This window comes from Pecten maximus, unplaced genomic scaffold (genome assembly GCF_902652985.1).
Source record: "Pecten maximus unplaced genomic scaffold, xPecMax1.1, whole genome shotgun sequence".
Classification (NCBI taxonomy): Eukaryota; Metazoa; Mollusca; class Bivalvia; order Pectinida; family Pectinidae; genus Pecten; species Pecten maximus.
In genome coordinates, this window is record NW_022979484.1 from 41,178 (window position 1) to 67,281 (window position 26,104).

General features: G+C 37.8%; 1 protein-coding gene across 1 annotated transcript in view; it reads right to left on the reverse strand.

Annotated features, from left to right (window-relative positions):
• The window catches only part of LOC117318712, a 56,962-nt gene extending 32,209 nt beyond the window's left edge, over nucleotides 1-24,753 (reverse strand). The window contains exons 1-10 of the mRNA XM_033873671.1: nucleotides 24,721-24,753; nucleotides 16,239-16,322; nucleotides 15,314-15,397; nucleotides 12,888-12,971; nucleotides 12,141-12,224; nucleotides 9,873-9,956; nucleotides 7,776-7,859; nucleotides 6,960-7,043; nucleotides 5,383-5,466; nucleotides 4,178-4,261 (exon numbers count right to left, since the gene is read on the reverse strand). Of these exons, the coding sequence (XP_033729562.1) occupies nucleotides 4,178-4,261; nucleotides 5,383-5,466; nucleotides 6,960-7,043; nucleotides 7,776-7,859; nucleotides 9,873-9,956; nucleotides 12,141-12,224; nucleotides 12,888-12,971; nucleotides 15,314-15,397; nucleotides 16,239-16,322; nucleotides 24,721-24,753 (789 nt within the window). The remainder of the gene's footprint in view (nucleotides 1-4,177; nucleotides 4,262-5,382; nucleotides 5,467-6,959; nucleotides 7,044-7,775; nucleotides 7,860-9,872; nucleotides 9,957-12,140; nucleotides 12,225-12,887; nucleotides 12,972-15,313; nucleotides 15,398-16,238; nucleotides 16,323-24,720) is intronic.
• Between the last annotated feature and the right edge of the window lie 1,351 nt (nucleotides 24,754-26,104).

Sequence of the window (26,104 nt, forward strand, 5' to 3'; positions counted from 1 at the left end):
TGTAGTTTCATAGTAGAATAAGAACATGATTTTTAATGTTTGGGTAAATTGACATGCATTGATTTTGAAGATGAGAAGCGGATTTGTTTGTGATCTATGGTTGTAGACACTAACTAAAGCTCGGTTTTTATGGATAATTGAGAACTTAAAACATCACAAAATATATTTTGGGGATGGAGTATGCTTCCGATACTCCTCTTTAGATATACTTTCTCTCTTTTATTTCAAAGATTAATTATAACAAGTTATTATATTTTATCAAAACCTAATTGTTTCTTATAGCAAGAATCCCAAAGAAAACATGAATTTAACTGTAAATTACAGTTGCATTGTTATATGACGCTTCAGTGATGGCAAAAAGCCCTAACTATTGACAAAAAGTATGCTATAGACAGGAGCGGTATGTTTGGCCGCAGATAAAGTTTTTTGTTGTATTGAAGGACATTACCCATAAAATGATTACGTATTGTATATGACCCGTTGGATACTTGATTATATTTGCCGCTTACACACCTCTGTATAGGTTGATCAAAATATTGGTAATCAAGTTATTTATTGGCTGGTTGTTGTATGGGTTCTTGTTTCAATCACAACACATTACAAATAAACAAATGTCGGTTGAAAAATCATTACACATATATTTTGATAGATAGATAAGAGGTAATTCAAAATATCGGATTACATGATCTTAGATGGCATATTATGATTCCAGTGTTCGTTCTTAGCTGGGTGGTGAAACCGGTCTCATTTATATACTCTTCGGGTCTGATAACCTAAACATCCGAGTTATATCACAGTTTGGTTACCGTCAAAACTGTCTACGTATGAGTTAAGATAATAATAAAGCAAACACAAATGTAAGTTCGTAAGTCAATCGGAAATTCGGAAGTCAAAAATAAACAAAATTGAGATACAAGAGACCCAGGGGCCTTAACGGTCATCTGACTCTAAATTAAAAACCTTATATAATTGTAGTATGTATTCTCTGTAGCAAGTATATAATGGCACCATTTGCCATGGTGGCCATCTCGGATGTCTGACCGACCCCCTGCCCTGCAGGTAGGGCGTTAGAATTGTACCTGCTGCCCCCATTGCATGATCGTAAAAGGCGACTAAACTTGGGATCTTATCTTTTCTCTTCTTTCTTAACAACTTCTTCCTAATGTCTCCATTGACAATGCCTCACTTTTGGCCTTTAGTTGAGCGTTCATCCCTGTGAGGGAGGCTTTGGGTTCTGTCCACTGGCCGAGACATAGAGTCTTTAAAAATGGTAGTTGCTGCTCCTGCTAAGCGCTCAGCAATTTAGGAGTGGGACGACTGGTTCGCCCGTTGTCAGTATAATGTGACCGAGTGGGGTGTGCTGCTGGGTGTCTTCGGCAGTATGCTTCAGTGAGGTAGCACTCTAAATCGGCAAAAGATCCGGCCTATCACAAGGAGACTTAACTCAAACATACCACAGCCTCCCAAAACACACATACGCACTCATCACACGCATACATTTCGCACGCACGGGAGGCCGTCCTTAAATGACCTTAGATGTTAATAAGACGTTAAACAAAATAAACCAAACCAAACCAAACATGACCGACCCAATATATAACAACACTTGGTAAGGACCATCTCAGTATCATTTCTGGTAAGTTACAGCTGAATCCCACTGGGGAATTTCAGAAGAAGTTTAAAATAGGTATTGTTCAGGAAAACCATGATTGCACAAGCATGTTACAAATGGCCGCCATGGCTGCCAAGTCAATGATTTTACGAGGCGGGAAAAATATTAACACTTTGTTGGCCCTCCTACCTTAAAATCCTCACCAATTTTCAACTCAATGGCACCAGTGGAACTGGAGAAGAAGTTTCAAATGTTTTTTTCAAGATGGTTGCCATGATGGCCATCTTGGATTTCTGGCCGACCCGATAAATAGCAACACGTGGTAAGGGCCATCGCAGGATAATTTCTGGTAAGTTAGGGCTGAATCCCAATGATGGAATTCGAGAAGAAGTTTGAAATAGGTGTTGTTCAGGAAAATCATGATTGCGCAATCATGTTACAAATTGCCACCATTGCTGCCATTTCAAAGTTTTTACGAGGCCGAAAAAAAACAACATTATGTTGGCTCGCCTTCCTTTACATCCTCACCCATTTCCAGCTCAATGCCACCAATGGAACTGGAGAAGAAGTTTAAAATGTGATTTGCAATGGCAGCCATCTTGGATTTCAGACCAACCCGAAAAATAAAAACACTTGGTCGGCATCATATCAGGATAATTGCAGGCAAGTTTCAGCTCAATAGCATTGGTGGAACTTGAGAAGAAGTTTAAAATGTGTTTTTTCAAGATGGCGGCCATCTTGGATTTCGGACTAACCCGAAAAATAACAACACTTGGTCGGGATCATATCAGGATCATTTCAGGCAAGTTTCAGCTCAATAGCACTGGTGGAACTGGAAAAGTTTAAAATATGTTTTTCAAGATGGCGCCACGGTGGCCATCTTGGATTTCGGACCAAACCGAAAAATAACAACACTTGGTCTGGATCATATCAGGATCATTTCTGGCAAGTTTCAGCTCAATAGCACTTGTGGAACATGAGAAGTTTCAAATGTGTTTTCAAAATGGCGACTGTTGCGGCCATCTTGGATTTCGGACCGACCGGAGAAATAACAACACTTGGTCAGGGTCATCTCAGAATCATGTCTAGCAAGTTTCAGCTTAATCCCACTGATGGATCTTGAGAAAAAGATTGAAATGTGAAAAGTTTACGGACGGCGCACGGCGGACGACGACGGACGAAGTCTTTCAGGTCAGATGACCTAATAAATTGCATGTATTACTAGTAACGATATTGTTTTCTTCAAATGTTTCCTCAGCTTTATTTTAGGGACCACAGAACCAAATCAAAAATAGAATGTGGGTTTTCCCCATTTGGGCAGAAGATTTAATAGGAAGGTGAATACATCGGGGCCTACTGATTGGATATTAAGGTGAGAGAAGTTTCCAAAGTTTTAATATGTGGGTCGGGCAATACATATAGATGTAAAATATATAGAAAAACAGTTATTTTTTGCTAGCCTGTTTTTGTCAGGGGGAGGTAAGTGTGTATTTTGTTGTTAATTTAGATAAATTTTTGGTGCTGATTTCAATACAAGATAGCGGCCCCATATAAAAAGGTTCAAATTGGTAGAATGTTTTATAATTCCATTTAGAGGTTTCCGAGATGATATACTTCAAAATTATTGCTACTGGACCAGTGTTGAAAACTCCATTTAAGCAGTACATTGATAAACGTTAACATTACCGTCTATGGGAAATCATTTGGTTCCGTGGTCCCTTTACAAATGTCTGCTTTCAAACACTCACCTTAGCACTGGTGGAACTGCAGAAGTTTAAAATGTGTTTTTCAAGATGGCGCCACGGTGGCCATCTTGGATTTTGGACCAAACCGAAAAATAACAACACTTGGTCTGGATCATATCAGGATCATTTCAGGCAAGTTTCAGCTGAAAAGCACTTGTGGAACTTGAGAAGAAGTTCAAAATGTGTTTTTCAAGATGGTGGCTATGGCGGCCATCTTGGATTTTGGACTGACCCGAAAAATAACAACACTTGGTCAAGATCATATCAGGATCATTTCAGGCAAGTTTCAGACCAATGGCACTGGTGGAACTTGAGTAGAAGTTTGAAATGTGTTTTTCAAGATGGCGGCTATGCCTGCCATCTTGGATTTCGGACCGACCTGAAAAATAACAACACTTGGTCAGAACCATCTCAGGATCATTTCTGGCAAGTGTCAGCTCAATAGCACCTGTGGAACATGAGAAGAAGTTTAAAATGTGTTTTCAAAATGGCGGCTATGGCGGCCATCCCGGATTTGGACCGACCCGAAAAATAACAACACTTGGTCAAGGCCCGGATTTGGACCGACCCGAAAAATAACAACACTTGGTCAAGGTCATCTCAGAATCATTTCAGGCAAGTTTCAGCTTAATCCCACTGATGGATCTTGAGAAGAAGATTGAAATGTGAAAAGTTTACGGACGGCTCACGGCGGACGACGACGGACGAAGCCTTTCGGGTCAGATGACCTAATAAATTGCATGCATTACTAATAACTATATTGTTTTCTTCAAATGTTTACTCAGCTTTATTTCATGACTGTCTGCTTTCAAACACTCACCTTATCAGGCTGGGCGCCTCCGTCAAGGAGAAGTCTGACTATTTCTGTCCGACCACTGGAAGAGGCTGCTTCTAGCGCATCACCCTGTTTCAAAGTATTACGATTTCATTTGTTATTATGCAGTGTGAGCTTTTATGTGGTTGCGTTATGTAAAATGCAAAGGTGATTGAAAGCAACAATCTACATCATTTAATTAATAGCCCACTGGTTTCTCCAAATTAGCTATATACGATTGCAATAAGTGGTATGAAATGAAATTAATTGAGATTGGTGTTTTGTTGCTAATTCGTGGTAATTGGATAAATGGATACTGGAATTATTGCAAAGTACATTACACGTTTTACGAAGCCGAAAAATAACACTTGGTCGGCATCATATCAGGATCATTACAGGCAAGTTTCAGGTCAATTGCACTAGTGGAACTTGGAAAATTTTAAAATGTGTTTTTCAAGATGGCGGCTATGGCGGCCATCTTGGATTTGAGACCTGACCCGACAAAATAACAACACTTGGTCTGGATCATATCAGGATCATTACATGCAAGTTCCAGCTCAATAGCACTGGTGGAACTGAGAAGAAGTTTCAAAATAGTGTTTTTCAAGATGGTGGCTATGGCGGCCATCTTGGATTTTGGACTAACCCGAAAAATAACAACACTTGGTCAAGATCATATCAGGATCATTTCAGGCAAGTTTCAGACCAATGTCACTGGTGGAACTTGAGTAGAAGTTTGAAATGTGTTTTTCAAGATGGCGGCTATGCCGGCCATCTCGGATTTCGGACCGACCTGAAAAATAACAATACTTGGTCAGGACTATCTCAGGATCATTTTTGGCAAGTGTCAGCTCAATAGCACCTGTGGAACATGAGAAGTTTAAAATGCGTTTTCAAAATGGCGGCTATGGCGGCCATCCCGGATTTGGACCGACCCGAAAAATAACAACACGTGGTCAGGGTCATCTCAGAATCATTCCAGGCAAGTTTCAGCTTAATCCCACTGATGGATCTTGAGAAGAAGATTGAAATGTGAAAAGTTTACGGACGGCTGACGGCGGACGACGACGGACGAAGCACGATGGCTATAGGTCATCCTGACCCTTCGGGTCAGATGACCTAATAAATTGCATGTGTTACTAGTAACTATATTGTTTTCTTCAAATGTTTACTCAGCTTTATTTCACGACTGTCTGCTTTCAAACACTCACCTGATCAGGTTGGGCGCCTTCGTCAAGGAGAAGTCTGACTATTTCTGTATGGCCACGGAATGAGGCTGCTTTTAGCGCATCACTCTGTTTCAAAGTATGACGATTTCATTCGTTATTATGCAATATCAGCTTTTACATGGTTGCGTTATGTAAAACATGCAATGGTGATTTAAATCAACAATCCACATTATTTAATTGATAACCCAATGGTTTCTCCAAATTAGCGTCATAAGATTGCAACAACTGGTATGAAATGAAATTAATTGAGATTGGTGTTTTGTTGTTAATTCATGGAAATTGGATAAATGGATACTGAAATTATTGCAAAGTACACTTCTATGTTTTTACGAAGTCGAAAAATAACAACACTTTGTTGCCTCCCCTTCCTTAACATTCTCACTAATTTCCAGTTCAATGGCACCAGTGGAACTGGAGAAGTTTAAACTGTGTTTTTTTAAGATGGCGATCATGGCGGCCATCTTGCATTTCATACCGATCCAAAAAATGACAACACTTGCATTGGTCCGGCCCATCTCAGGTTCATTTCAGGACAGTTAGTACTGAATCCGACTGTTGGAACAGGAGAAGAAATTTTAAATGTTTTTTTTTATGGCTTGGATTTCGGATGGACACGAAAAAAATTAAACTTTGTCGGGACTATCTCAGGATTATTGCTGTCAAGTTTCAGCTCAATTCCAATGTGGAACTTAAGAAGTTTAAAATGTGTTTTTCAAGATGGCGCCACGGTGGCCATCTTGGATTTCGGACCAAACCGAAAAATAACAACACTTGGTCTAGATCATATCAGGCAAGTTTCAGCTCAAAAGAAGTGGTGGAACTTGAGAAGTTCAAAATGAGTTTTTCAAGATGGTGGCTATGGCGGCCATCTTGGATTTTGGACTGACCCGAAAAATAACAACACTTGGTCAAGATGATATCAGGATCATTTCAGGCAAGTTTAAGCTTAATAGCACGGGTGGAACTGGAGAAGTTTGAAATGTGTTTTTCAAGATGGCGGCCATCATGGATTTCGGACCGACCTGAAAAATAACAACACTTGGTCGACATCATATCAGGATCATTTCAGGCAAGTTTCAGACCAATGGCACTGGTGGAACTTGAGTAGAAGTTTGAAATGTGTTTTTCAAGATGGAGGCTATGCCTGCCATCTTGGAATTCGGACCGGCCTGAAAAATAACAACACTTGGTCAGGACCATCTCAGGATCATTTCTGGCAAGTGTCAGCACAATAGCACTTGTGGAACATGAGAAGAAGTTTAAAATGTGTTTTCAAAATGGCGGCTATGGCGGCCATCCTGGATTTGGACCGACCCGAAAAATAACAACACTTGGTCAGGGTCATCTCAGAATCATTTCAGGCAAGTTTCAGCTTAATCCCACTGATGGATCTTGAGAAGAAGATTGAAATGTGAAAAGTTTACGGACGGCTTACGACGACGGACGAAGCCTTTCGGGTCAGATGACCTAATTAATTGCTTGTATTACTAATAACTATATTGTTTTCTTCAAATGTTTACTCAGCTTTATTTCATGACTGTCTGCTTTCAAACACTCACCTTATCAGGCTGGGCGCCTCCGTCAAGGAGAAGTCTGACTATTTCTGTATGGCCACTGGATGAGGCTGCTTTTAGCGCATCACCCTGTTTCAAAGTATGACGATTTCATTTGTTATTATGCAGTGTGAGCTTTTACGTGGTTGCGTTATGTAAAAATGCAAAGGTGATTGAAATCAACAAAATGTTGTTAATTCGTGGTAATTGGATAAATGGATACTGAAATTATTGCAAAGCACATTACACATTTTTACGAAGCCGAAAAATAACAACACTTTGTTGGCTTCCCTTCCTCAACATCCTCAATGATTTCCAGTTCAATGGCACCAGCGGAACTGGAGAAGAAGTTTAAAATGTGTTTTTCAAGATGAGGATCATGGCGGCCATCATGCATTTCATACCGATCCAAAAAATAACAACACTTGGTGCGGCCCATCTCAGGGTCATTTCAGGTTAGTTCGTTCTGAATCCGACTGTTGGAACTTGAGAAGTTTGAAATACGGGTTGTTCAGGAAAACCATGATTGATCAATCATGTAACAAACTTGCCGCCTTGGCTGCCATGTCAATTATTTACGAGGCCGAAAAATAACGACACATTGTTGGCATTAACATCCTCACTAATTTCTAGTGCAATGGCACCATTGGAACTGGAGAAGATGTTTTAAATGTGTGTTTTTTCAAGATGGCAGCTATGGAGGTCATCTTGGATTGCGGATGGACCCGAAAAATAATAACACTTTTTCGGAACTATCTCATATCTTTATCAGGACAATCATGGCGGAACGGACATGAAGACTGGTTGCTTTGAAACACTCACCTTTTCAGGTTGGGCTCCTTTGTCTAGGAGAAGTCGGACTGTTTCTTTATGGCCATTAGTGGAAGCTTCTGCCAGTGCATCACCCTATATCAAAGTACGGCATTTTCATTCGTTGTTATTATATGTTAAGGTATAGCTAAAACTAAGCATTTTAAGCAATACAAATATTTGCACTAACGACAATATATCAGCCCTTGTTATATTGCGTTGTGCGTGATAGAAATCGACGATATCTACAATACCAACTACAATTTCACCAACAATGGAATTTATATTTCAACTTGTTCAATGAATTTGAAATCTGAATATAGAGTTTGCATAAGAAATATGTTAAAGATCGTATATTATTCGTTCTAATGTCACAATTTCTATATTAGTATCTCAAAAACACGTCTACCGTAAAACTTGGCTTTACATCAACGATAATATACTCGATGATTTAATCGGTTAAAATGCATGATAAATGAATATGTTTATGATCTTCTTCAGGTTTTAGGTAATACAGCACGCATCAATTTAACGCCTGCTCAATCATCACTAGAACTGAGTTGTGGTGCATAATTAGTAATTTAAAACACCTTCTAACATGTCTCTGTGAAGGAATATAATTAAATTGACATGCATTTATTTTGAAGATGAGAAGCGGATTTGTTTGTGATCTATGGTTGTAGACACTAACTAAAGCTCGGTTTTATGGATAATTGAGAACTTAAAACATCACAAAATATATTTTGGGGATGGAGTATGCTTCCAATACTCCTCTTTAGATATAATTTTCTCTCTTTTATTTCAAAGAGTAATTATAAGAAGTTATTATATTTTATCAAAACCTAATTGTTTCTTATATCAAGAATCCCAAAGAAAACATGAATTGAACTGTAAATTACAGTTGCATTGTTATATGACGCTTCAGTGATGGCAAAAAGCCCTAACTATTGACAAAAAGTATGCTATAGACAGGAGCGGTATGTTTGGCCACTGATGAAGTTATTTGTTGTATTGAAGGACAGCAATACTTATTTATATTAACTTATCTTTAAGTAGTTTCAGGACTAATATGATATAGATTTTTTACACCAGTCGTAGACTGTCAATATCGGATAGATGTTCACCACAGTCTTGAATATTACGTCTTGCTTTACAAAATTTGCCATCTTCGGCAAAAAGGAAAGGTTTTGAAAGCATGTAAAAGTGAAGATAAATTATTCAAATCGCGTAGTTTAAGGACTGATATCATCATGATTGTATCATCACATTAAAATCATCATGAAAGTCTCTATCGCGGAGTTCGCCGAATACCTCGTCAAACATAGTTGGAATGGCACACACTTTTTTTCATGACAACTCATTTTCTAACAAAACAAAAAGATCGCACACATACACACACAGTTTTCACCGTATATATCTAACATTTGTTAGGATAAGTAGCCTACATAAATTAATTTGAATCATTATTTTATGTCATATTCAACTTTTCATATTTTCTTTCATGAAAAGTAAAAACGGGTGTAAAATTTGATATGTTGGCAAGGTAATACGGGTAAATTTAAAAATGTTGGCCTACCTAGAATGAACCATAATTGGACCTCGGGGGCTAATTGGGGACAGGTCACCTAGTCAGGTTTGGTTTTGGTTTATTTTGTTTAACGTCCTATTAACAGCTAAGGTCATTTAAGGACGGCCTCCCGTGCGTGCGACATGCATGCGTGTGTTTTGGGAGTCTGCGGTATGTTCGTGTTAAGTCTCCTTGAGATAGCCGGAACGTGTGTCGATTTATAGTGCTACCTCACAGAAGCATAGCGTCTGTGTATATCTTATACAACACATACAGCACCAGTGCGTCCGACTGCCGTTCTCACAGCTCATTGCAGCGAGTTACTGTATGCGCATATACATATATATATATATACAACTATACTCTGGTAAGCCTCCCAGAGTTACTGCCAACAGTCAACTGTCAGCCTCCTTATCACCTCATTTGTACAATACATGTATAACTTGTCAATTTCAAACATTAGTTTTGTTCTGCTAACTCATATTTTGATCAGACAATTAAGGCGGAACATACCAGACGACTTGCTTCATTGAAACACTCACCTTATCAGGTTGGGCGCCTTTGTCTAGGAGTAGTCCGACTATTGCAGTGTGGCCATAAGTTGCAGCTTCTGTCAGCACATCAGCCTGTATCAAAGAATGGGATTTGCATTCGTTGTTATTATGTGTGAAGATTTAATGGAAACTAAGCATTTAATGCGATAACAACTTTAGTATTAACGACACAATGTCAGCCCCTGTAAGATTATGTTGTGTGTAGACAAAAGTGATAGAAACCGACACTTTCATCAAAAATGGTAATAAGATGTCAAATTGTTGAATAGATTTCGAAGTTTGGACATAAGTTTACTTTCAAAATGTTTTTAATATGTATTATTCGTTCTTATTTCACAATATTTATACAAGTTTCTCGAAAACACATCTATCATAAAACTTGGCTATAAACCAACGACAAAATACTCGATGATTTAATTGGTTAGATTGAATGAGAAATTGATATGTTTGTGATCTTCAGGTACGAACACAGTACACATCAAGTTACACCTGCTCAATCATTAGATCTGAGTTGTGGTCTATAATTAGTAATTTAAAACACCTGCTTGCATGTCTCTGTGAAGGAATACGATTTAAATGACATGAGTTTAGTAGATGGAAATTAATTTATGGTCTATCACTGTAGACACTCACTAAAGCTTGGCTTTGGTGGATAATTGGGAAATCAAAACTTCGTATAACATGTCTTTGTGATAGGGTGTGCTTCCAATACTTCTCTTAAGATATCATTTTTTGGCTTTCATTTCAAATATCTATAACATCAAGTTATTTAATTTGATCAACACCGAATTATTTCTAATAGCAAGAATCATCAAGCCAAAATGAATTGAACTGTACATTACAGCTGTTTTGTTCTGATATGACGATCCAGTGATGCCAAAAGCCTTAACTGTTGATACAAAATATGCTGCAGACAGGACCGGCATTGATGACGGACAGAGTGACATTTTGGTTATTCCGTTCAAAGACTTGAGCGACATATTTGGTCACTGATGGAGTTATATGGAACAACCAACTAATTGAAAAAACGTCCCCTGTGCACAATTGAGCCAAGGATAAAATGTCTGACAGCCACTGATTTGCAAGTAATTTTTAAAGTAAGAAAATATATATGTAGCCTGATAGGTAACTATCAATACAAAATGTTTATATAAATTCCGTTATTCCGATTTTTTTTTGCCCAGAAGTTCAGGTTATACAAATTAGCAGGTAAACATTTAAGATTTTTGAGAATTTTTACTGCGAAATTCAGCCATTTTCAAAATAGCAACCCTGGAGAAAATTTGAGCTGAAGGACCCAACACATTTTTTGATTATGTGTTATGCGAAACCCTACAATTTAATAAACCATAATTGTCATGTTGTTTTAGGAATTTGAATGAAATAATATAAAACGTTAACACTAATGTCTATGGAAAAACAATTTGTTTGTTGCTCCCTATAGCAAGCTACCGCATATGCCTTTTTGTACCTTCCAGCGTCACTAGAAACCAGATGATGGGACCGACCAGCGCATTTTCGGATAGGATTCACATATTGAGAGGCATTTTGGCAGAATTTAGAGATGAATTTAGATTCAGGGGGATTGATAATTGAAATATGACCCATGTAGAGTTTTAAGGGGGACCATAGACCAGGAAGATACGGACATACATTTTGGAAAGCAATTGGTTGGTTGGTCCCTTATATGTTCTATTGAAGGACAGTACCCATACAAATGATAACGAATAGTTTATGATTCGTTGGATACTTTATTATATTTGCCACATTCACACCTGGAAAGGTGATACAAAAATATTGGCAATAAAGTTGTTTATTGGCTGGTTGTTGAATGGGTTCTTGTTTCAATCACTACATAATATACAAAAGCAAATGCCGGTTGCAAAATCATTACACATATATTCTGATAGATAAGAGGTAATTCAAAATATCGGATTACATTCTCTGAGTTGGCATATTATGATTCCAGTGTTCGTTCTTAGCTGGGTGAAACCGGTCCCATTTATATTCTCTTCGGGTCAGATGACCTAAACATCCGAGCTTTATCATAGTTGGGTTACCGTCAAAACTATTTACGTATGAGTTACAATAATAATACAGCAAACACAAATGTAAGTTCGTAAGTCAATCGGAAAGTCGGAAGTCAAAAACCAACATAATTGAGATATAAATTGCATGTATTACTAGTAACGTATATTGTTTTCTTCAAATGTTTACTCAGCTTTATTTCACGACTGTCTGCATTCAAACACTCACCTTATCAGGCTGGGCGCCTCCGTCAAGGAGAAGTCTGACTATTTCTGTATGGCCACGGGATGAGGCTGCTTTTAGCGCATCACCCTGTTTCAAAGTATGACGATTTCATTTGTTATTTTGCAGTGTGAGCTTTTACATGGTTGCGTTATGTAAAAATGCAAAGGTGATTGAAATCAACAATCTACATCATTTAATTAATAGCCCACTGGTTTCTCCGGCCCATCTCAGGGTCATTTGAGGAAAGTTAGTTCTGAATCCGACTGTTGGAACTTGAAAAGAAGTTTGAAATACGTGTTGTTCAGGAAAACCATGATTGATCAATCATGTAACAAAATGGCCGCCTTGGCTGCCATGTCAATTTTTTACGAGGCCGAAAAATAACGACACATTGTTGGCATCAACATCCTCACTAATTTCTAGTTCAATGGCACCATTGGAACTGGAGATGTTTTCAATGTGTGTTTTTTTCAAGATGGCAGCTATAGAAGCCATCTTTGATATCGGATGGACCCGAACAATAATAACACTTTGTCGGAACTATCTCAGGATTTTTTTTTTAAAGTTTAAGCTCAATCCCAATTGTGAAACTTGAGAAGTTTGAAATGTGAAATGTCTACGGACGGCGCACAGCGGACGACGATGGACGAAGCAGGCTGGCTATAGGTCATCCTGTTCTCATATCTCATATCTTTTTCAGGACAATCATGGCGGAATGTACGTGAAGACTGGTTGCTTTGAAACACTCACCTTGTCAGGTTGGGCTCCTTTCTCTAGGAGAAGTCGGACAGTTTCTTTACGGCCATTAGTGGCAGCTGCTGTCAGTGCATCACCCTGTATCAAAGTACGGCATTTTCATTCGTTGTTATTTTATGTTAAGGTATAGTTAAAACTAAGCATTTTAAGCAATACAAATATTTGCATTAACGACAATAGATCAGCCCTTGTAATATTGCGTTGTGTGTAGACAAACGTGACAGAAATCGACGATATCTACAATACCAACTACAATGTCAACTCAACAATGGAATCTATATTTCAAATTGTTCAATGATTTTGAAATCTGAATATAGAGTTTGCATACGAAATATGTTAAAGATCGTATATTATTCGTTCTAATGTCACAATATCTATATAAGTATCTCAAAAACACGTCTACCGTAAAACTTGGCTATAAATCAACGACACTCAATGATTTAATCGGTTGAAATGCATGATAAATGAATATGTTTATGATCTTCAGGTTTTAGGTAACACAGCACGCATCAATTTAACGCCTGATCAATCATCACTAGAACTGAGTTGTGGTGCATAATTAGTAATTTAAAACACCTTCTTACATGTCTCTGTGAAGGAATATAATTAAATTGACATGAATTTATTTTGAAGATGAGAAGCGGATTTGTTTGTGATCTATGGTTGTAGACACTAACTAAAGCTCGGTTTTTATGGATAATTGAGAACTTCAAACATCACAAAATATATTTTGGGGATGGAGTATGCTTCCAATACTCCTCTTTAGATATACTTTCTCTCTTTTATTTCAAAGATTAATTATAACAAGTTATTATATTTTATCAAAACCTAATTGTTTCTTATAGCAAGAATCCCAAAGAAAACATGAATTGAACTGTAATTTACAGCTGCATTGTTATATGACGCTTCAGTGATGGCAAAAAGCCCTAACTATTGACAAAAAGTATGCTATAGACAGGAGCAGCATGTTTCGCCACTGTTGAAGTTATTTGTTGTATTGAAGGACATTACCCATACAATGATTACGTATTGTATATGACCAGTTGGATACTTGACTATATTTGCCGCTTACACACCTCTGTATAGGTTGATCAAAATATTGGTAATCAAGTTATTTATTGGCTGGTTGTTGTATGGGTTCTTGTTTCAATCACAACACATTACAAATAAACAAATGTCGGTTGAAAAATCATTACACATATTTTGATATATAGATAGGAGGTAATTCAAAATATCGGATCACATTATCTTAGATGGCATATTATGATTCCAGTGTTCGTTCTTAGCTGGGTGAAACCGGTCTCATTTATATACCGTCAAAACTATCTACGTATGAGTTACAATAATAATAAAGCAAACACAAATGTAAGTTCGTAAGTCAATCGGAAATTCGGAAGTCAAAAATAAACATAATTGAGATACAAGAGGCCCAGGGGCCTTAACGTCATCTGACTCTAAATTAAAAACCTTATATGATTGTAGTATGTATTCTCTGTAGCAAGTATATAGTGGCACCATTTGCCATGGTGGTCATCTTGGATTTCTGACCGACCGATAAATAACAACACTTGGTAAGGACCATCTCAGGATCATTTCTGGTAAGTTACAGCTGAATCTCACTGAGGAATTTGAGAAGAAGTTTAAAATAGGCATTGTTCAGGAAAACCATGATTGTACAATCATGTTACAAATGACCACCATTGCTGCCATTTCAAAGTTTTTACGAGGCCGAAAAAAATAACAACACTATGTTGGCTTGCCTTCCTTGACATCCTCACCCATTTCCAGCTGAATGGTACCAATGGAACTGGAGAAGAAGTTTAAAATTTGTTTTTCAAGATGGCGCCACGGTGGCCATCTTGGATTTCGGACCAAACCGAAAAATAACAACACTTGGTCTGGGCCATCTCAGAATCATTTCTGGCAAGTTTCAGCTCAATAGCACCGGTGGAACTTGAGAAGAAGTTTAAAATGTGATTTTCAAGATGGCGGCTATGGCGGCCATCTTGGATTTCGGACCGACCCGAAAAATAACAACACTTGGTCAGGGCCATCTCAGGATCATTTCTGGCAAGTATCAGCTTAATCCCACTGGTGGAACTTGAGAAGAAGTTTAAAATGTGTTTTTCAAGATGGCGGCCATCTTGGATTTCGGACCGACCCGAAAACTAACAACACTTGGTCAGGGCCATCTCAGAATCATTTCTGGCAAGTATCAGCTTAATCCCACTGGTGGATCTTCAGAAGAAGATTGAAATGTGAAAAGTTTACGGACGGCGAACGAAGCACGATGGCTATGAGTCATCCTGAGCCTTCGGGTCAGATGACCTAATAAATTGCATGTATTACTAGTAACTATATTGTTTTCTTCAAATGTTTACTCAGATTTATTTCACGACTGTCTGCTTTCAAACACTCACCTTATCAGGCTGGGCGCCTCCGTCAAGAAGAAGTCTGACTATTTCTGTACGCCCACGGGATGAGGCTGCTTTTAGCGCATTACCCTGTTTCGAAGTATGGCGATTTCATTTGTTATTATGCAGTGTGAGCTTTTACGTGGTTGCGTATGTAAACATGCAAAGGTGATTGAAATCAACAATCTACATCATTTAATTAACAGCCCACTGGTTTCTCCAAATTAGCTATATACGATTGCAATAACTGGTATGATATGAAATTAATTGAGATTGGTGTTTTGTTGTTAATTCGTGGTAATTGGATAAATGGATACTGAAATTATTGCAAAGTATATTACACGTTTTTACAAAGCCGAAAAATAACAACACTTTGTTGGCTTCCCTTCCTTAACATCCTCAATGATTTCCAGTTCAATGGCACCAGCGGAACTGGAGAAGAAGTTTAAAATGTGTTTTTCAAGATGGCGATCATGGCGGCCATCATGCATGTCATACCGATCCAAAAAATAACAACACTTGGTCCGGCCCATCTCAGGGTCATTTCAGGAAAGTTAGTTCTGAATCCGACTGTTGGAACTTGAGAAGAAGTTTGAAATACGTGTTGTTCAGGAAAACCATGATTGATCAATCATGTAACAAACTTTCCGCCTTGGCTGCCATGTCAATTATTTTTTCAAGATGGACCCGAAAAATAATAACACTGTCGGAACTACTCAGGATTTTTTTTTTTTTTTTTGACAAGTTTAAGCTCAGTCCCAGTTGTGAAACTTGAGAAGTTTGAAATGTGAAATGTCTACGGACGGCGGACAGCGGACGACGATGGACGAAGCACGCTGGCTATAGGTCATCCTGATCCTCATATCTCATATCTTTTGCTGGACAATCATGGCGGAATGTACGTGAAGACTGGTTGCTTTGAAACACTCACCTTGTCAGGTTGGGCTCCTTTCTCTAGGAGAAGTCGGACTGTTTCTTTATGGCCAAAAATGGTAGCTTCTGCCAGTGCATCACACTATCAAAGTACGGCATTTTCATTCGTTGTTATTATATGTTAAGGTGTAGTTAAAACTAAGCATTTTAAGTGATAAAAATAGTTGTATTAACGACAATACATCAGCCCTTGTAATATTGCTTTGTATGTGGACAAACGTGATAGAAATCGACGATATCTACAATACCAACTACACTGTTATCAACAATGGAATTTAGAGTTCAACTTGTTCAATGATTTTGAAATTTGGATATAGAGTTTGCATAAGAAATATGTTAAAGATCGTATATTATTCGTTCTAATTTCACAATATCTATATAAGTATCTCAAAAACACGTCTACTGTAAAACTTGGCTATAAATCAACGATAATATACTCGATGATTTAATCGGTAGAAATGCATGAGAAATGAATATGTTCGTGATCTTCAGGTATTAGGCGATACAGTACACATCAAGTGACGCCTGCTCAATCATCACTAGAACTGAGTTGTGGTGCATAATTAGTAATTTAAAACACCTTCATATATGTCTCTGTGAAGGAATATAATTAAATTGACAAGAATTTATTTTGTAGATGAGAAGCGGATTTGCTTGTGATCTATGGTTGTAGACACTAACTAAAGCTCGGTTTTTATGGATAATTGAGAACTTAAAACATCACAAAATATGTTTTGGGGATGGAGTATGCTTCCAATACTTCTCCTGAGATATAATTTTCTCTCTTTTATTTCAAAGATTAATTATATCAAGTTATTATATTTTATCAAACCCTATTTATTTATTTAGTTATTTGTTGTATTGAAGGACAGTACCCATATAAATGATCAGGTACATATATGTATTGTATCTGATCCGTTGGATACTTGATTATATTTGCCGCTTACTCACCTCTGAATAGGTAAAAAAATAATTGTAATCAAGTGGTTTATTGGCTGGTTGTTCTGTGGGTTCGTGTGTCAATCACTACACAATACACATAAACAAATGCCGGTTGAAAAATCGTTACACATATATTTTGATAGATAAGAGGTAATTCAAACTATCGGATTACATTCTCTGAGATGTCATATTATGATTCCAGTGTTCGTTCTTAGCTGGGAGAAACCGGTATCATTTATATACTCTTCGGGTCAGATGACCTAAACATCCGAGTTATATCACATTGGGTTACCGTCTAAACTATTTACGTATGAGTTAACAATAATAACAAGAGGCTCATGGGCCTTAACGGTCACCTGATTTTTGAAATATTTCAGTAAATTTGAATGAAAGAATGAATTTCAAAACAAATAAAACAAATGATAGTCAAAAATGTGATTTCCCTATAACTATAGTAAAGTTTATCCACTCCCATGGGGCAAACGCAAGACCCCAGGGCTAGGAAATTCACAGTTATGGTAAAGCACCTCAAGACCCTTTGAGCTGTGAAGAGTATTTAATTCTACCTTATTTGGGCTGTTAGAAGAAGATTTTTTAAATTTCTGATAATTTGACCCTTTTTGGCCCCGCCCATCAGCCCCTGGGGGTCAGTCAGGGCCAACATGTACATACCATCAAACTGTCATCCCAAGCTGATAATGTTAACGAAGTTAGAATGAATTCCAATAAAAATTCAACAAATAATAGTCAAAAATGTGATTTCCCTATATAAACTATAGTAAAGTTTACCCCCTGCCCAGGGGCAAACATGAGACCCTAGGGTCATGAAATTCACAATTTTGGTAAAGCACCTTAAGATCCTTCTATCTATGTAGAGTATTTGATTCTACCGTGTCTGAGAGTAGAGAAGAAGATTTTTGAAATTTTAGTCAATTTGACCCTTTTTGGCCCAGCCCATCAGCCCCTGGGGGTCAACTAGGGCCAACATGTACATACCATCAAAGTGTCATCCCATGCTGATAATTTGATACAAGTTAGAATGAATTCCATTACAAATCCAACAAATAATAGTCAAAAATGTGATTTCCCTATATAAACTATAGTAAAGTTTACCCCCTCCCCAGGGGCAAACGTGAGAACCCAGGGTCATGAAATTCACAATTTTGGTAAAGCACCTTAAGATCCTTCCATCTATGAAGAGTATTCGATTCTACCATATCTAAGAGTAGAGAAAAAGATTTTTGAAATTTTTGTAAATTTTACCCTTTTTGGCCCCGCCTACCAGCCCCTGGGGGTCAACTAGGTCCAACATGTACATACCATCAAAGTGTCATCCCATGCTGATAATTTGATACAAGTTAGAAGGAATTCCAATACAAATCCAACAAATAATAGTCAAAAATGTGATTTCCCTATATAAACTATAGTAAAGTTTACTCCCTCCCCAGGGCCAAACGTGAGACCCCAGGGTCATGAAATTCACAATTTTGGTAAAGCACCTTAAGACCCTTCTATCTATGAAGCGTGTTTGATTCCTCCTTATCTGAGAGTAGAGAAGATTTTTGAAGTTTAAGTCAATTTGACCCTTTTTGGCCCCGCCCCTCAGGCCCCTGGGGGGTGGGGACCATATAATTCACAATTTTGGTTCACCCTCAGCCATGGAAGCTTCCTGTAAAATTTCATTGAATTTAGTCTCAGGTGACCTAATAAAGCAACCACAAAAGGAAGTTCGTAAGTCAATCGGAAATTCGGAAGTCAATCATCAACATAAATGATATCTAAATTTCATATATAACTAGTAACATATATTGTTTTCTTCAAATGTTTACTCAGCTTTATTTTACGACTGTCTGTATCCAAACACTCACCTTATCAGGATCGGCGCCTCCGTCAAGGAGAACTCTGACTATTGCTGAAAGTCCACGGGATGTGGCTACTTTTAGCGCATCACTCTGTTTCAAAGTATGACGATTTCATTCGGTATTATGCAATATCAGCTTTTACATGGTTGCGTTATGTAAAACATGCAATGGTGATGAAAATCAACAATCTAAATTATTTAATTGATAACCCACTGGTTTCTCCAAATTAGCTTTATAAGATTGCAACAACTGGTATGAAATGAAATTAATTGAGATTGGTGTTTTGTTGTTAATTTATGGAAATTGGATAAATAAAAAGTTTAAACTGTGTTTTTTAAGATGGCGATCATGGCGGCCACATTGCATTCAGTACTAACTGTCCAATAAATAACAACACTTGCATTGGTCCGGCCCATCTCAGGGTCATTTCAGGACAGTTAGTACTGAATCCGACTATTGGAACAGGAGAATAAAACTTTGTCGGGACTATCTCAGGATTATTGCTGGCAAGTTTCAGCTCAATTCCAATGTGGAACTTGAGAAGTTTGAAATGTGAAAAGTCTACGGACGGCGCAGAGCGGACGACGTCGGCCGAAGCACGATGGCTATTAGTCATCCTGATCTGAAACATGTTCTAAGTATCGTATATAGTTAGTTCCCATGAAACACTATATCAAATTATTGTGTGTTCTGAAGATTTCTAATTTTAGGAATTACCATATATATATACTCTGCTTACATTTTCCAACCACCAATTCGTTCTCTTTCATATATTACGTTTTTATTTAAATCTCATAACGATATACGAAAATGTAGAGTCATCTTGAAATAAGGATTGTGCAATAAACACACAAGATATGAGTGTCTATGAAAAAATAAGTCCAGCAGAGCCAAAATAAATTAAGACTGCACAATACAGCTGATTTGTCCTTGTAGGACATGTCAGTGATACGAAGGGCCAAACTAATTAACCCTGAGGGAACGACTAATCAAACGATAATATGCCGAATGTACATTAGTCCCATAATACAATAAAAATATCATCGTTATACATATAGACATATGGACATTGACATATGGTTTAATAAATATGGCTGAGAGCTTATAATTCGTCCTTATAATCACAAACGTAATGTCAGTGTTTCGAGAACAGTTAACGCCAAAGTCAATAGTCTCGACAATTTAATTGGTTAACAATGAATGAGGAAATAGTATGTTTATGACCTGTGTTATTAGCCAATATACAAACGAATACCTGCTGGTTGATCACTAGAGCAAGGCTGTGATGGTAAATTGGTAATATTTAAAACGACTTATTACATGTCTGTGTGATGGAATATGAATCAAATGTTCGATGTTGTAAAACCATCGATGACATTGATTTCGTATTTATGCTTTATTTTTTCTAGTTATTTGTCCCATACTTGTTATTTCTATGGGATATCAAGAATTGTGTATAGATTATGCTGTCGATGAAATTTTCTCGACTTTATTTGAAAGGATTGACAAAACTCAGATATTTGCGACTTTCACATTTACCATTAGATACGGTATAGCCAAATATCAATTAAACTGAATAATACCGGTACTTCGTTCTTTTAGGACTAAGAGCCTAAATTGTTGACACCTATGTGGCAACGGTAATAGGCCGACATTGCAACAGCGCCAAATTACAATCGAAATAGTGTCATCACTATACCTGTCTAAATACTCATTTTCAAACATTAACTTTGTTCTGCTATCATATCTTTTTCCAGGCATTTAATTGAGAACATAACTGACGACTTGTTTCATTGAAACACCCACCTTGTCAGGTTGGGCGCCTTTGTCTAGGAGTAGTCTGACTATTTCAGTATAGCCCTTAGATGCAGCTTCTGTCAGTGTATTACCCTATATCAAAGTACGGCTTTTTCATTCGTTGTTATTACATGTTAAGATGCTGTTCAAACTAAACTTTTTAAGTGATAAAAATATTTGCATTAACGACAATATATCAGCACTTGTAATATTGCGTTGTTTGTAAACAAAAGTGAAAGAAATCGACGATATCTGCAAAACCAACTACAATGTTATCAACAATAGAATTTTGATTTCAACTTATTCACAGAGTTTGAAATTTAGATATCAAGTTTGTATCAGAAATATTTTAAAGATCGTATATTATTCGTTGTAATTTCACAATATCTATTTTAGTATCTCAAAAAACACGTCTACCGCAAAACTTGGGTAAAATCAACGACAATATACTCGATGATGTAATCGGTTAAAATGCATGAGAAATGACTGTTTGTGATATGCAGGTATTAGGCAAACAGCACACATCAAGTAATGCCTGCTCAACCATCACTAGAGCTAAGTTGTGGTGCATAATTAGTAATTTAAAACCCCTTCTTACATATCTCTGTGAAGGAATACGATTAATTTGACACGAATTTATTTTGTAGATGAGAAACGTATGCTTCCAATACTCCTCTTTAGATATCATTTTCTCGCTTCTGTTTCAACGATTAATTATATCTAGTTATTATATTTTATCAAAACCGAATTGTTTCAAATAGCAAGAATCCCAAAGAAAACATGAATTGAACTGTAAATTACAGTTGCTTTGTTCTTATATGACGCTAAAATGATGCAAAAAAGCCCTAACTATAGACAAAAAGTATGCTGCAGACAGGAGCGGCATGTTTGGCCACTGATGAAGTTATTTGTTGTATTGAAGAACAGTACCCATATCAATGAAGATTATTATATATGATCCGTTGGATACATGATTGTATTCGCCGCTTCCACACCTCTGGATAGGTTGATAAAAATATCGGCAAATCGGTTGTTTATTTGCTGGTTGTTGTATTGGTTATCGTTTCAAACACAAAACAATACACATAAACAAGAGGCCCATAGGGCCTGTATCGCTCACCTGGTTGGATTTGACCAAATGTCAAAATAATGTTCATGTTCAATTCCTTTTGTTTGTTAACCTCAAACAATGCTATTTATGGTTATAGCGTGGGGATCCCAACTGCTTTAAAGAAATAATGAAGTCCAGACACTCTGAGTTTACAACATGCATTTATAACTTTATGACTAGTAGTGATTTAAAGGAATTACCTCTATTTCCCATATGGGGCCCCGCCCCTTTTGCCCCTCGGGGGTCAGAGTCACTATTTATGCAAAATCTGTTCCCCTTCCCCCAAGAATGTTTCTTACCAAATTGGGTTCAAATCCTTTCATAACTTTATAACTAGTAGCGATTTTAAGGAATTACCTCTATTTCCCCATTAGGCCCCGACCCTTTGGCCCCTTTGGGGTCAGTCACCATTTAGGCAAAATCTGTTCCCCTTCCCCAAAGAATGTTTCTTACTAAATTGGGTTCAAATCCATTCATAAATTTATGACTAGTAGTGATTTAAAGGAATAACCTCTATTGCCCATATGGGGCCCTGCCCCTTTGGCCCCTCGGGGGTCAGAGTCACCATTTATGCAAAATCTGTTCCCCTTCCCCAAAGGATGTTTCTGACCATATTGGGTTCAAATCCATTCATAACTTTATGACTAGTAGCGATTTGAAGGAATTACCTCTATTTCCCCATTAGGCCCCGCCCCTTTGGCCCCTTGGGGGTCAGAGTCACCATTTATGCAAAATCTGTTCCCCTTCCCCAAAGGATGTTTCTGACCATATTGGGTTCAAATCCATTCATAACTTTATGACTAGTAGCGATTTAAAGGAATTGCCTTAATTTCCCCATTGGGCCCCGCCCCTCAGGCCCCTTGGGGGTCAGAGTCACCATTTATGCAAAATCTGATCCCCTTCCCTGAAGGATGTTTCTGACCAAATTGGGTTCAAATCCATTCATAACTTTATGACTAGTAGCGATTTGAAGGAATTACCTCTATTTCCCCATTAGGACCCGCCCCTTTGGACCCTTGGGGGTCAGAGTAACCATTTATGCAAAATCTGTTCCCCTTCCCCAAAGGATGTTTCTGACCAAATTGGGTTCAAATCCATTCATAACTTTATGACTAGTAGCGATTTGAAGGAATTACCTCTATTTCCCCATTAGGCCCCGCCCCTTTGGCCCCTTGGGGGTCAGAGTCACCATTTATGCAAAATCTGTTCCCCTTCCCCAAAGGATGTTTCGGACCAAATTGGGTTCAAATCCATTCATAACTTTATGACTAGTAGCGATTTAAAGGAATTGCCTCAATTTCCCCTATTGGACCCCGCCCCTCAGGCCCCTTGGGGGTCAGAGTCACCATTTATGCAAAATCTGATCCCCTTCTGCCAAGGATGTTTCTGACCAAATTTGGCCAAAATCCAATAAGAACTTTTTGACTAGTAGCGATTTGAAGCAAATGTTGACGGACGGACGACGGACGACGGACGCCGCACCATGGCATAAGCTCACCGGACCTTCGGTCCAGGTGAGCTAACAAATGCTGGTTGAAAAATCATCACACATATTTTCTGATAGATAAGAGGTAATTCAAAATATCGGATTACATTATCTGAGATGGCATATTTTGATTCCTGTGTTCGTTTTTAGCTGGATCAAACCGGTCTCATTTATATACGCATGTGGGTTAATGTTGCGTCCCGTTTTGTTGCTCATTAGTGTATTCATGTAAAATATACATTGTTGTACATTGTTGCAACTTGTACATTCCAATGACGTCACATTGTTTACAGATCCCGCGTTGTGTCTGCACTGCCTGACACGAAGGCTTCATTCTGTGTTTTTTTAATGTTTTGTTAGTTTTCTGATAATTCAATTGATCAGGTATGATTAAACAACCCCAATCAACACGAGGTGTGATTGTAATTTTAAGTTTAAACCGCATGTTGCGAAAAATACTTCAACTTTCACTTTGTCAGTGCATTCGTGATCGCAGCTTCGATCGGCTGTCATGGCAACGACGAGGACGATGGTTTCATCACAGTGACGAATTTACAAACTTGCATGTGTACAGCCGAAAACTTCTAACTATACCTTATGTCTTTGGGAATCATCTGTAAATAATTAATTGAATTAATTACGATCCATTGCATTCGTTTATTAACGTTTGTTCGTTTCTATATGCCGATTTCGATACTTAAAACACTGAAGAGTTCCAATATTGGAGAATGAACATTAACACTTGCTCTATGAATCGTCCTAGAGCACCCGACTACCCTAAATCAATACTTATGAAACAGGTACGAGCGTGAAGGTAATTGTATGAGAGCAACGAAAAGTGCTGTACATTCTTACGAAAATGACAAACATCGTCAAAATTACTTAAAAAGTAGTCAATTAATCGGCATTTCTTCAATTAACACCAGTTTATAACGCCGTTATGTAACCATACTTGAATAAATAGAAGAATGTACAGCACTTTTTATCGGTTTCTTAGCACGATGAATAAGTGTATCATATTTGTTTGTACGACAAAATACGTTGGTCGGGTGCTCTGGCCATATTTACCGACCAAGTGTTAATGTAGTCCTTCGTGCCGGTCACGTGACCACGCGAGAACACGAGGAACGACGAAAACATCCCGATAAAGACGTTGGACACCTAACATTAAAATCCGATCAAAAAAACAAACAGAACTAACCGGGAAATCATTAAATATTGCATTTCTATTAAAACATGATGTTTCTTGTTCTTTTTAATTATAAATGCAACATTAACCCACATGCGTACTCTTCGGTTCAGATGACCTAAACATCTTGAGTTATATCACATTGGGTTACCGTCTAAACTATTGACGTATGAGTTAACAATAATAATAAAGCAACCACAAAAGAAAGTTCGTAAGTCAATCGGAAATTCGGAAGTATAATAAACATCAATGATATCTAAATTGCAAGTATTACTTGTAACATATATTGTTTTCTTCAAATGTTTACTCAGCTTTATTTCACGACTGTCTGCATTCAAACACTCACCTTATCAGGTTCGGCGCCTCCGTCAAGGAGAAGTCTGACTATTTCTGTACGGCCACGCGATGTGCCTGCTTTTAGCGCATCAACCTGTTTCAAAGTATGACGATTTCATTCGTTGTTATGCAATATCAGCTTTTACATGGTTGCGTTATGTAAAACATGCAAAGGTGATTGAAATCAACAATCTACATCATTTAATTAATAACCCACTGGTTTCTCCAAATTAGCTATATACGATTGCAATAACTGCTATGAAATGAAATGAATTCAATTTGGTGGTCTGTTGTTAATTCGAGGTAATTGGATAAACGGAAACTGCTTCTACATTTTTACGAAGCCTAAAATAACAACACTTTGTTGCCTCTCCTTCCTTTACATCCCCACTATTTTAAAGTTCAATGGCACCAGTGGAACTGGAGAAGTTTAAACTGTGCTTTTTAAGATGGCGATCATCTTGCATTTCATACCGATCCAAAAAATAACAACACTTGCATTGGTCCGGCCCATCTCGGGTCATTTCAGGACAGTTAGTACTGAATCCGACTGTTGGAACTGGAGAAGAAATGTTAAATGTGTTTTTTATGGCTTGGATTTCGGATGGACTCGAAAAAAAATAAAACTTTGTCGGAACTATCTCAGGATTATTGCTGGCAAGTTTCAGCTCAATTCCAATGGTGGAACTTGAGAAGTTTAAATGTGAAAAGTCTACGGACGGCGCAGAGCGGACGACGTCGGCCGAAGCACGATGGCTATTAGTCATCCTGATCTGAAACATGTTCTAAATATCGTATATAGTTAGTTCCCATGAAACACTATATCAAATTATTGTGTGTTCTGAAGATTTCTAATTTTTAGCTCACCTGCCCGAAGGGCAAGTGAGCTTATGCCGTGGCGCGGCGTCCGTCGTCCGTCCGTCGTCCGTCCGGAACTTCTTCTCAATAACCAAAAGGCCCAGAGACCTAATATTGGGCCTGTAGCATGCTGGGGTGAAGGGCTACCAAGTTTGTTCAAATGAATAACGTTGACCTTCATTCAAGGTCACAGGGGTCAAAAAGGCCAAAATTTTTAAACAACTTCTCAATAACCAAGAGTCCCAGGGAGTTGATATTGGGTCTGTAGCATGCTGGGGTGAAG